The 13,454-nt window shown below is 41.2% G+C and overlaps 1 protein-coding gene across 4 annotated transcripts in view; it reads right to left on the bottom strand.

The window, feature by feature from the left end:
- Positions 1 to 13,454, bottom strand: part of PHF21B (PHD finger protein 21B) — a 143,129-nt gene that overhangs the window by 23,894 nt on the left and 105,781 nt on the right. For all 4 annotated transcript variants that reach the window (XM_036401594.2, XM_036401591.2, XM_036401593.2 and 1 more), the window contains 2 exons: positions 3,279 to 3,629; positions 1,436 to 1,558 (listed from right to left, as the gene is read on the bottom strand). In XM_036401594.2, coding sequence (XP_036257487.1) covers positions 1,436 to 1,558; positions 3,279 to 3,629 — 474 coding nt within the window. The remainder of the gene's footprint in view (positions 1 to 1,435; positions 1,559 to 3,278; positions 3,630 to 13,454) is intronic.

The following is a 13,454-nucleotide window of genomic DNA, read 5'->3' as shown; positions in this document are numbered from 1 at the left end:
TCAGCACCCTACCCAGAAAATTAAGGTTTTTGAGAGCTCCAGTAAACAGGGTAGAAACAGTGTCTGTGGTTAGAAAAAGGTTGTTGAGATATTCTAGTTTGCAATGTAAGGAAAATCTTACATTTTTGAATCCCATAGGAGAAGTGTGCCCAGTCCAATTGCCTCCTCCTGCATCTCTCTGGAAGGCTTTTATTCATTATTTTTCCATGGGGAAAAGTAATGAGTAAAAAATTGATGTTTTTTCCTAGCATTCTGTTTCTAAGCAGGGCCTACTGGTCTTTCTGCACATAAGGTGCTACAAAACAAAGAAGTTTTTGGAAATACCTGTCTAAACAAAACAGAACTCTACAATCCCACCATTCTGTGGTAATGAAGACTCATGTAAGTGTCAGATTTTAAACTTGAGAGGTTTCCCAAGCATAGTTTTGCAGTGCTTCTACATAGAGCTGTGATATTTTGGGCTAAAATATTTATCCTTAATACTTTTAACCTATACGAACCTCCTAAAATGGTAAAAAAATTGACCACATGCCTCAAGTAACATAATTTATTTTGTAATAATCCTCTTAAACCTACAGCTCCAAGGATGCTTTTGTGCTACACATTTATTAGACTAGTGATGTTTAAGATTTCACAGGAGCTGAGCATTTCCACAAAAGAAGTAGATTCAGTCTGTATAACTTCTCAAACTGCCCTAAAATTACACCTAATATAATGTGAATATACCCAGTCAAAACCCAAAATGTCTGTTAGAGAGACCCCCATTTCTACAAAGAGTAGCAGTTTATATTTCTAGTTAAAATCAAAACTATAATTCCCAAAAGAGATTTAGTCTCATTACCTGCTTTCTACTCTCTTACCCAATTTAAAGGATTTTAATGTATTTCAGACTAGAATCTGTGTACATGTGGGAAGACATATACCCAGCAAATGCAGGAAACTAATAATACAATCTAAAATGTGCAAGATTCATTAAGAAGAAGAAAATGGTAAAAGCTCAGCTTACAAAAGAAATGTTAATTACACCTCATACGCAGCCTCTAAATCTGATGCTATATGTTTCATAACATAAAAGAAAGTATCTTAAGCTTGTATACACCTTTCACAAGAAATCCAGCTACAGCCATGGGGTGCCTAGATTATAATGAGACCTTTAGGTATTATGAGACCTCCAAGTCTTACATTTTGTGACAGTGGAAGGTTTGAATGTGCACCAAGTTTGTGCAAATTTGGCGCAAACCAAATTTGTCAGGGCACTCACTGGCAGAGAAATTACCCTGATTGCAGAGACTGAGAGGAGAGATGAACAGCTGGCAGAACCACAAGCACAAATAAAGTAATCACATATACACAGAGAAGAGCGTTTAGATTTGTCCCCCATAACTTAACCACATTGTAGCTCATTTATTAAAAATTAAAAACATTTAAAAATCACCTCTGGATTTTCCTCCTTTTTCTTTTTGGTAGCAGGCAGTCCCTGAGCTGACTCTTCAGAAGATTTCTTTGTCTCCAGTTTACTTTCTGTCTGGGTTTGGACTTGAGGTTGAATAATGATAACCTAAAAGACAATGTACAAATAAGAGAATTCACTATATGAAACTGGATTTTTTCTGCCTCAAACCTTTGAGTCCTCTTTGAAGGGTTACTTGATACCCTACAAGTAAGAAATGTAAGTCACAAGTCAAAAGCATAAAACAACAGCATACCTAGGTTAAGGTCCTAAATCCATACTTAAGTTTCTAAAAATTAATTCTTATTAGTGCATTATAAACCTGCTACAGCCTAAGTCTCTTAATGAGTGCCTCTGAAAATTAGGACACTTTCTATTTAGAGGACTTGTGAAAGTGGCAGAGAAGCCATGCTTTAGCACTTGTGTTAGTGATCTTAAGGTCTTTCCTTTGAGTTTATTTTGTGTACAAGTAGAAGAGATGGGAGTACTAAACTTCCAAGCTCAGTTTGATCTCAGTCACAGCAGTGTTTTTTCAGGGTTAGTACATGGGGATGGGAAAGAAGGTATTCCTCATGGAACTCAGATCAGACTTCAGTCCTCAGCCTTTACATGTTATAAACAGTGGATGTCCAGTTTTCCATAAACTAAATAAACATTATGTTTTTAAAATTAAATTTAGGTCTTCTTTAGAACCTACAGGAAGTACAACACAAATCTCATTAACACATTTATGGTAGTATATCCAGCTGCTTATATTTAAATTACCACATGAAGATTTACATGATGTAGGTCACATTATCTAGAAACTATTAAATTAAAAGGAATGAATTTCTGCCCACAGAAGTACACATATGACTTCATATCTATAATCAAAAGGACTGTGGAAGCTTCAAAAGGACTTCCCAAGGACTATCACCTTCTAGATAAAGATTATTAGATTTGAACACCAGGCCTTTTCCATCTACTTCATTGCTAATTTTCAATCAATGTCATTTAAGTGTTAGATACATTATTTCAACTCAGTCACTCTAGAAGCTTCAACAGCATAAAAAGTGATGGTTTTTTTGAGGCAGCTGCCATTTTAAGTAAGAGAAAAATAATTTATGTCAAAGAAATGGGGAAGAGACATCTGCCTTTATTTACCTCAAAAGCCATCCTACATATTTTTTTAGCGCTGTATGAGAATTTGTGCTGCCAACAAGACCAAAAGTAGGAGGATCCCAGTAGTAAATTACAGTGAATGTCTGCCTGATACATTAGCAGCCTGTATGGAATCTGACTCTGGTATAAGAGTGGTGAAGTTCTTGCATTCCAATGCAGAAAAGCAGTACAAAGATGAAAGAAGTAATTCATAGCTTGAATTTTTTCTTTCTACTGATTCATCTCCTGGTCAATTCTGAAATCCTGAGCTCTCATTTCATTTGGTCTTCCTCTGAAAGAGCAGAAGGGAATCTCTGATTTTTTTATGTACTCCCTGGTGTCAGTCAACAAATTGAGTATCATTGTGTCACTGAAGACAGGAGTCTACAGGAAACGTGAGCCTGTATAGAATTCAGGGATTTTATTCATGAGGATTGGCTTAAGGAAAGAGAAGTTCATTTTAACAGAAGGTCCTGCTAATATCAGTCTACATAATGATGTGTTTTGTGCCCAGTAAAAAACAAGCTTGTACGCCGATAAAAGCCCACTAGCTTCTCTGCGTCCATGTAAGAATTGTCCCGTTGCTTTCTGATTATTTTCTTTGAGAAGAACCACTGACAGCACTCCCAGGGCAATATTTGCTGACAGCTGCAGCACAGCTGCTGTGTCTGCTGCCCAGGGAACTCACCTTGCTGTCGGCACTGATGAGGAGCGGCTGCACTTTGATGCTGTCGTTGACCACCGAGACAGCGGCGCTGGTGCTGATGGGAGCTGCATTGCTGGGGGACGTGGAGATGATGGCATAGGCCACCCCAGCGCCACTCAGAGGGGATGACAGGGCTGCAGGCTCGGTGACACTTTGGGACGGGCTGCTGTGCGTCTGTCCATGGCTGACGGTGTTGTTGGCGGTGGGGAGGGCAGGGCTGGGGTTTTTGATGCTCACTATGGTTGCCTTCTGGAAGGTGGGAGGCTGCTTGGAAGGTTGGTCTCTGCACGGGGAGATTGGGAGGCTGTCTGGAATCAGGGTCTTTGGCCTAACCTACAAACAGAGAGCCAGGTGTTATTAGTGAACAAACACTGCACACCATGTGTTCTGCCAGTGGAATCTCTAATTACATTCACCATGGACCAGGAACATCTAGAAAAACAGAATGGAGCAACTGCAACTAGCCACCACTTATAGATATATTCCCAGCTCTTCTCAATTGGGTCATTTTGAAGTTCTTAACTCACTGCAATGCTAAACCATCAGAAGAGAAGAAAGTCAAATCCTTATTTTGATCAGCACACATCCATACAAATGCTAGTCAAGTCACATCCAGTTCTCTCTGCTCATACCTGCAGCACAGCTCCTGTGTTTGCTGCCCATGTGTAAGCCAAAGCCTTTGCAAAGAATGGAAAACCCAGATGCAAAAAATTCCTGTTCTGAAGGACACAACACTTTTGCTATGAATTAAGGAGAAGGAGCTGAATCTTTAAGGGAGTTGTGGGAAAGCATTTACAGGGACAGTAAAGTATATGCTTTTATGCTGCTGGGTTGGTCAATGAACATCCTCATATGTTTAAGACATGCCATGTCAAATGGAGAGGAGATCAGTCACACAATCACTTAACTCACAAAAAAATAAAGAACAAAAGAGAGGCATACAAGAAACCCACAACCACCAAGCACCATATTTTGTTGCAGTAATTAAAGAGCTAACTTGCAGCTGTGGGTGGATGCAGGAGGAACTTCCATGAATGGAAGAGGACACTTTGCCCTGCTTTGCAACAGCTGGGGCTGTACCCAGAGCCATGAATGATAGCAGCAATCAATTGTTTTCAGCTAATGCGATGTGTTTCCAGTGGTGTAATTAACATTACCCAGTCAACGTGGCTCTGCCTTAACAACATGTTAAGTACAGTTCCAGGATTGAAAATAAATAATTTAAAATGCTTCACATGGAGTTAACTTCACTCCCAGCTAATTCGTTAACACAGCTGATAAAACAGTCAGTTCCCTCCGTGCTTATTTAGTCCTGTCACTTCCTGCACCTTCCATACTGTGAAACAAAATGACAAGCTCCAACAGACAAACACGGGAAACAGCTGCCTGTGTCACCACGCTGGAGTCTACAGGAGCCCTTCAAATCGTGCCAACTTCAATCTTCAGCCTATGTAAGCAATTTTAAAAAATGCAGGGATTTACTGGTGTGCAGAAAACCATCTCTTAAGGTTGGCCATCATCCCCTGTTGTGTCAAGAAGGAACCATACCCTTTTGTTCCCACAGCAAATATTAAGGGCAGCAACACACACGTTGCCAGCTCTCTGGGTCTCAGTAATTTGCCCCTCAAATATCAATAGGAGCCCTGTGGACACCCACAAGCCTCCTGGGGAAAGGCATCACAACAATAATGCCCTGGAGAGATGTGTCTTAGGTTGGCAGCATTTCTCACAGCTCAGGGTGAGGAAAGAAGCCTCCCCCATGGTGCTCTGCAGCACTGTGTTAATTTGTCCCAGTTCTGTCCTCCCCATTGGCCTTCCCTACCCCTTTTACCCTCATATGTTCATATTTTGGTAAGTTCCCCCTTCCCTGCTTTCCCATTGGTTTATGTAACCCCAGCCTATCCACCCTGGCATTCCCTATCCCTGTGTTCTGCCCCTGAGCCCTCAGTTCATTGGGTCCCTGATGCTCTTCTCCATCCCCTCTTTCCTGGTATTTATACCCTGGGCCCTCCTTTGTCTTTGGCCCCCTGGACCTCTTCAGCGTTACCTGAAATAAAGCATGTTGGAACTGGACACCTGGACCCTCCCGTGTCCTCACTGCTGAGCTGCTGCGTGTCTGTGTGTCTGTCTGCGTGTCTGTGTGCTGCGGCTCTCCTGGCTCCCACCCCTTGGCACAAGATGCTCTCAGGGAAGGTTGCGTCCACCACCACCATGGACTGCAACAGTGCCCTGAACCCCTGAGCAGTGCAAAAGCAGCATCAGAGCCACAGTCCTGCGTGGGACAGTCACATTTCCAGCAGTCATGGTAGATGGAAAGGTAAGGAGGAGGTTTGCCCAAGGTCCTGCAGACTTGTGCAGAGCCAGGAAGCCACTGTGCTCAGCTTACAGCTTCGGGGTGGCACTGGGAAGCCAGAGAGACCTGCTGTGAAATGATGGAAAACTACACAGAACTCCAACAAACCACAGTCAAAATACCCTGACAGTAACTGAAGGGTTCTTTGCTCATTTTCTTTATGCAATGATTATCTGACTGGCTTAGTTAAGATACCAGACAAATACCTTGGTCAAGTAGTTTTAGGGAGGACTCTGTACTTAACTTCATATCCATGATTAGTTAATGGTCTTATTTTCAAAAGGAGTGCACAAAGCATTGGTCTAAACCCATCAGTTCAGGAGTTTCTCTAACCAAAAACTGTCGTGTAGTCTACCAGGATCTACTGTATCTGTCACTCTTAATTGCACTTCTATATTTAATCAAAAGTCTAATTAAAACTAAATGCCTACATATAGGCATTATAATATAGCTATATAATATCTTTTAATATGTAATTATAGCTATATAATACAGCTATACAATTATATTTTCTACTGCATGATGCAATACCTCAGTGAATCCTACACACACTCATAATACACATCCTGCAAGTTATGTCTGAACATATTTTACTTTGCTGTAAAATAAGCTCTTCCTGCATAGATAACTAAGCAAACTTAATTTTCCAAAATACTAAATTCTTTATAAAAGTGCTGCATACTGAAGTTATCTGATAGGACACACCAAACTGTTACGTCACAGAGCATATGCTGGGCACTTTCTGCCACCATGTGATACAGAAGAGGGATAGCTGCTTTCATGGACTAAGCCTCTGAAAACTCCCTGCTAAGTTTACCCAACCTTGGGAGACCATATTTATTTGCAATTACAGAACAATAAAAAGGGTTGACTACAGGAAACAAAAGTTTCAACTTTTAACTCCTGAGTTAAAGTTAAACTAATTTAAAGTGAAAATAACATTTATTTCAAGGACCTGCAAGTGTGAATCCAAACCAGAAAGCAAACGTAGAAGCCCCTTGTGCTCCAACACCTATGAATGTTCCCCTCAGAATATAAACAACAAGAATAAACATTTAATAAATGGCTACATGAAAGACCTTTGGCAGTGTCACCTAAAATCCCAAACTGCTACAGTTATTAGTGGAGATAAATGGTATCAACTAGGAAGAGAAAAAATAAGAAGGAAAAAGGCAGCATAAATTCCCTTCCCTCATGGCAAAACTGTAGCTTAAATTTGGAAGATGAAAGGAGGACAGTGGCACTAGCAAAAGTTTGGAAGCTGGCAATTACTGACAAAGAGGTAGAATAAAACTAAGGCAGGATAGGGAGTGCACTGCACACAGTACCAAAAAGTAATTTCCTACTGAAAGTAGCACAGGTTGGATGACACCAGTTCCTGTCACAGGAGTTGCAGAAATAAAAGGCACCAAAGTTGAGCAAAAGAGAAGAAAAGTGAAAGAAAAATAAATAGCATGTATGTTACCAAAAGAACACTTCAACTCTTGGCAAGTGCTGCAAGTAACAATTCTCCTGTAGGCTCAACCCCTCTTTTCCCAAGTATCTTTCATTTAACTTCTGACAGCTGTCAAAACAGAATGTGATACTAGCAGGGCTCGAAATGCAGCAGAGAGAGCTGCTTCTTGAATATAATGATTTCCTAAACCCATGTTGTTCTTGAGTTTCCTCCATACCCACACTAACAGAAACATTTCATTTCCTGTGGCAATGTTCAGGCTGCTACTCCTCAGGATAGCTGCAGGTGAGCACATTTTTCAAGGAGATATTCTCAAATCCGAGCACTCACTAGGTGGCAGCTGTCTGCTTTTCAGACACAGAAATAAGAGAGCACCCAATCCTGTGAGATGTACAGAGCGCTCTTTTGTTCAACAACTTCTAATTTAATATATTTTAAAGAGTTTCAGGTCAGGAAAGAATCAGCTCCTGTGACTAACATGACTTCTTGTATATCCCATATTATTAAGCTTCATCCAGATGTCCCTGTATGAAGCTCAAAAGGCTGGGACTGGGTTCGGGTTCTGTTTGTTGTTAGAGCCAAAGTTGTTATTGTTGTTTGTTTGTTTGTTTTATTATACATACTAGTAAAGACCTGTTATTGCTATTCCCATATCTTTGCCTGGGAGCCCCTTGATTTCACGATTTTGATAATCCAGAGGGAGGGGGTTTACACTCTCCATTCCAAGGGAGGCTTTTTCTGCCTTCCCTAGCAGACACTTGTCTTGTAAACCAAGACAATCCCAACAGGTGAGCCACTCACCTGCTGTAGAAAAGAAAAATAAGGTAAGAAAGAAAACCTCTTACAAAAGAAGTCCTCAAGATCCAACCTATAGAGGTATAGGGAAAAAGGAAAAGGGAGGAAAGTCACACAGTTCCTTCAATCTCTGTGGGCAATCCTATGTAGTCCTAAAGGACAGGATTTAATTAGAACAGTTACATCTGTGAAGATCTGCAGGTGATATGAGAATTGTTAAGGGCATTTCTGGCAAATGTGTTCTCCCTCAGGCCTAGGAAAGAAAGGAAGTTAACATGGAGTACTTCAATTACAAATCCAAAAGGGATCGCTGTGATCCTCCAGTTCATCGGCTGGACATATAATTTCTCCCAGAAACTGAAGACTGATTTCAAAAGAAAATACTAAAGACTTCTTAATGGTTAGCTCCAGTAAATTGTTAATTTTGTTGGGTTTTTTTTTTATGCTCGTGACTGGCATTTTATAGCAAGGTTGATTTTCCTAACTTCAGCTTCCAGTCCCTGGATCTTGTTCTAGCTTTGTCAGCAACACTGAAGAGCCTTCCCCTTCCCCTGTATCAGATATCAGCTGGATCATGCTCAGCATCCATCAGCCCTTCATACTAGCAGGGCCCATCTGTATGAAAGTAAGTTTTTCAGCTCAACACAATATCACATTGCCTTTGAGAGAAAGACCATTATTCACACTTTATTTTCACTTCACCCTTGTACTCAGAGCTTGAAAACAAAAACTCAAAATGGATTTGGCACAATTCATATGTCACAGAGGCAAAGTGCTGGGAGCAGCAGCCAGAGCTTTCATTCTTGAAAACTTTAGAGGATTACACAGAAAACATTAGCAATGGCTGATAAAATGAGTGCAATATGGGGTAATCATATCCTTCACCAGAATGAACAGATGCACACTGACTTCAATAAAGCTGGGTCTATTTGTGCCAGCTGAGGACTGACTCCCTCCCTCTTCTTTTTTGATCAGTAAAAATTAGGCAAAAATAAAAATTCTCCTTAAATTTACAGCAATGACACTCCCTAAAATCCAGGTTGCCCCATTCATTCAAGTACAAGTATTTGCAGCTTGCTTCATTTTTAGTTCCTTTCCCAATAAGCTCCTATTATCTTCAGTCTGCTCTAGGACCACTGTCAAAATAAACACAGTTTATTTTCTTCCCACAGGGAAGATTTCTTTCTTTTCTTCCTTCCCCTTGATGGGGCTACATAAAAAAGAAGTTACTCTTCATTGTGGAAAGCCCAGGCAAGATGACCCAGAATAAGTGAATCCCATGTTCACGTACAACTTAGGCCTCTCTTTAGCATATCCCTGGAATATTAGCCTGTGAACCTGCAGAAGGATGTTGTGAAATTCAGGGCAGAACCCAAGGAGCAGCTCCAGCCCACATTTTCAATCCTGTTATTCTGGATGGAGCAGACCAGGGAAGAAACCTTAATCTGATCACAACAAAATTGAGCGAAACTGAGCAGAACTTCAGCAAGGGCAGAACTGCAATAAGCCCCTCGAAACAAAGCCTGGTCTCTCAGTTTACACACACCACCACCCAGGAGTCACTCAGCAGTATTTTCACGTGTGTTCAAATTGCACACACTCCATCAGGCATCTCCCAGGTGCTGTGTACCTGCCATGATTTGGTATTTCAGTTGTTAGTCATGGACTGCTAACTTAAATGTAAAGGTGACATGCAGCTAATAGAACTCCTGGGCAGTTTTTTTAAGAAGGCAAAACAATCTAACTTAGTTTTTCTTCTCCTTCATCTTTGCTTGATACTACAGAAATGGATGTTTGGCTGAGAAGGACGTTTGAGTGGGAATCTGCCAGCTCTGCTTTTTGTGGAGGTCGGCATAAGGCAGTCAGGTGGGAGCTCTTTATTAAAAATGTTATCAATGTTTTGAACACTGGGTTGGTTTTACATGGCTTGGTTTTTTTGGTGAGGAGGGAAGAAGCCAGCCACAGAAGTGATTTTTCTGTGGGAAGCTGCTAGAAGCTGCATGCCTGACAAACCAATAGGAGGCTAGCTCTGAAAACAGACATGCTGCTAAGCCAATTGATGCAGTTAGTGACATGTCTGTGATGACATATTTAAGAAAGAAAAAGCATGTACAATTCCTCTTTTTTCTTTTGAGGTGTAGGGAGGCGGCTGCCAGAGGGGCCATCCCAGCACTGGGAGCGGCAGACCAACTTTGCCACAGATCAGCCTATTTCTTCTACAGTACACAGTGCCATCCCAAAACTTATGTCTGTTTCTAGGAGTTGTTTTCCTTCCAAGAAATCTTCCAGATGCCCTACTACTAAGGAAGCCAGGAGTAGTACCTGAGTTCGGTACACATGTGAAGAGAAGCAGCAACTACCAGTAGAAATGTGCTCATGAGAACTATGACATGAAATTTGAAAATGGGACTGCGTTAACATTTGGGAACATGTGGAGACTCTGGCTGGGCTCACATGGTACCCAGTGAAGAATAAACACAAACCAAGATAACAGAGCTTGTCCCAGGGCAGCCCAGTGACCACATTCAGACACACATTAAAGTGTCAAGGTTTGAAAGGACAGGTGTCTGCTGAGGAAGGCAGGAGCCTCCCCTGAAATGGAAAATGTAAAGCTCTCCCTCTGAATTGTTATAATTTTGAAAATAAGGGGGCTCTCATCAAAGATATGGGAGCATGAATAACAGTACTTCACTAGGGAAGAAAAGAAAATAAAAATAAAATAAACAATGTAGTAATACAAAACATTGACAGAGTCAGAATAGACCTGACACCCTGTTGGTCAGGGTGTTGGTAGCAGTCCCATTAAATGGTGGCTGCAGCCCTCCTGGAGTGACAGGGTTGGTTCTGTTGGAGCAGGGATCCTGTAGAAAGGAGGAGTATTCCCCTGAAGGTCCTGTGGTGGTGTAGATGAGCCTGGTCTTCCGCTGGGAGCAGTGGGAAAGGCTGCTGTGGTGCTCCAAATCTCAGATTATATCCAGGTAGGAATGCTTGGCTTCTCCCTCTGGGCGGAGCATCTCCCAATGGGATGATGACATTTTATCAGCCATGCAGCGACACTCAATGGCCCATGAACAGGAAATATCTCCCAGCAGGGAGGATGGGTTGTGGAAGAGATAAAGAAAACTGCCCAATTAACAGAAGATAACTGCCACACACTCATTTCCAACCTAAGCATAAAGTCACTGCAGAAGATAAAATCTAAGCAGCGTCTGACAACAGAACTTGGCAGAGTTGGCTGACACATACATATTTCACCTGAGGCCCTGTGAGTACCTGTTTGTTTTCACCACTAACCTGTGTGATCCCTCCAATGCAGACACTGCTTTGTTTGAAGCAGCAGTGTCATGAGCAAAGCCATCCCAAACTGTGCCTTCAACCAGCATGGAAAGATAAATCAGATTACAATTCTATCTCTCTGACCTAACTGCCATTCAAAATATCACAGTTTCTCCATTAATTTGAGTGAGGACTGGACTAGGCCCAAATTACTGGCAATAAAACAGGGGATTGATTTTAATATTTTTACCTTTTCACTTAAAATCTTCCTGTTGAAGCACAGAAAATCATATTCACATGTACCTCTAGGTGGCTACAATGCAACTTAGATTTGTCTGTAAACCAGTTCAAAATAAGCAGAATATTTGCTCTGCAGCTGGATATTGGAACTCAACCTGAGAGAATGCCACCCCCTCCTTAGAGCAGATGGTGCCATAAGGAAGAGGAATAGCTCCAGAGTAACACAGTGTTTAAGGAGAGGACCTCCAGGATTTTCTTCTTGGAGCGCAGTGGAGAGTCTGCAGTTTCAAAGCATCTAGTCAGCTGGAGACCTCAAAGACCAAAGAAGAGAAAGGCTATCTGGAATTAGCTTCTCAGACATCACAGCTCACTTATTTGATGAAAGCAAAAATACCTTCATATTTAGGAAAAAACTAACCAACCAACCAAACAAAAAAATCCTAAAAAAAACCAAACCAAAACAAAAAAAAGCACCAAAACCCCCACAAATGTCTGCCAAAGAAGCTTGTTTTGGCAAATAATGAATGCCTAAAATATTGTTTGTATTGCACAAAGAACTTGTAAGTAATGTTTGTTTGCTCACCGCTTAATTAGCAGTTCTAAGTGATGGGATTTTGCTGCCACTTGTGAATGTGCAAATTTTGAAACTTCATTCCCCAGATGGAAAAGCTTCCAGGGGGTCATATCATAAACCCATTTAAATGAACAAAACAAATGACAAGTATCTCTACTAATGTGGAAAATGAGGGAGCTGTATGGATTATTTTATGTAACTCTTGTTAAATACCTTATTTTACTTCTGTGGTATGATTTTGTTTGCATAGGGGTAAATCAAAAGAGGCTGTCAAGATGAGGAGCACAGAAGCGTCAAATATATAAAACCCCTTTAGACATGATGAGGCCTCAAAATGGAGGAGCCTCCTCTTTCTGTCCAGCCAGCATGGTAATATTTATGCCTATCTGTAAATCTGAAGAGAATCTAAATCCCAAAGAAATAATGAGACTGGCCAAAAGGAGAAATGCCAGGGAGCAGTTGGTGTGCTTTTTTTTAGTTATTGTCATAACTAGATTTGTCACAACTTCACTGTCACAACTAGACTTGGCAGAGATGGAGGCTGAGGAAGGTTCCATACCTTCCAGAACAAAACTGAGCCACAGATAACATCTGAGTCTGGACACTACTTTCATTCCCTGTGAAATATTCCAAATTCTTGGTAGAGGAGTGATGAATACGTTCTGCTGTCCCAGTAATTTGCTGTTACATAGGCAAACAAAGTAAAGGTTTCAGCAGGTGCCAAACCCAGCTGGACTCAACTTGCTGGTATGCTTAGGAGATGGGAATTTGCATCTCTGAAAGGCAGCCCTAGAATGGCAGGATCGTGCCAGTAACTCAGAGCAAGGTATGGGGCCTTGCCTGTCACCCATGGGGACAGAAGGAGGTTAGTGGCCAGCCTGGTCAGTGACCAAGTCTGATGAATGAAACTGAGGACATGGACTGTGACTGGGTTTAATTCTGCACGATTTCCAGCTCCTACTGGAAGATAATATACACCTCTTAATTTCCAAAATAATTTTTTATTAGGTGCTTGTTTTCACAACACTACAAGGAAGAAGGAGGAGATGCTTTTTACCATAATACATGTGTGGTATCACATGGCCTTGCTTCCTGGAATTTTTATATTTCCATATGAAGTTTCCAGTTTTCCTGGACCAGAGCAGTGAGGGCCACAGTGGGAGACATATATTTATACTTAATAATCATTAATGTGAAGAGCAAACCATAGAATTGCAGCAAAACACCTATTGAAAATGACATCCAAAAATTTTGAGAAAGAGGATTGAAATGGGGAATAAAGTGCATAGTTATAGAAACAGTGATTGGTGTTCAGAAAAGAAGACAAGTTTGAAACATTTTAAAAAACAGTGAGTGCAACTCTCCTTTCACTCTTGCTCAGAGAATCTTTCCTCAGTCTGGCACCCGGGTTAGCTGGACCAAAACTTTGTATTGGGATAGACAAGGCAAATGAGTCAGTGAAAC

Source organism: Molothrus ater, chromosome 5 (genome assembly GCF_012460135.2).
Source record: "Molothrus ater isolate BHLD 08-10-18 breed brown headed cowbird chromosome 5, BPBGC_Mater_1.1, whole genome shotgun sequence".
Taxonomy (NCBI): Eukaryota; Metazoa; Chordata; class Aves; order Passeriformes; family Icteridae; genus Molothrus; species Molothrus ater.
This window is presented reverse-complemented; position numbering and strand designations above follow the sequence as displayed.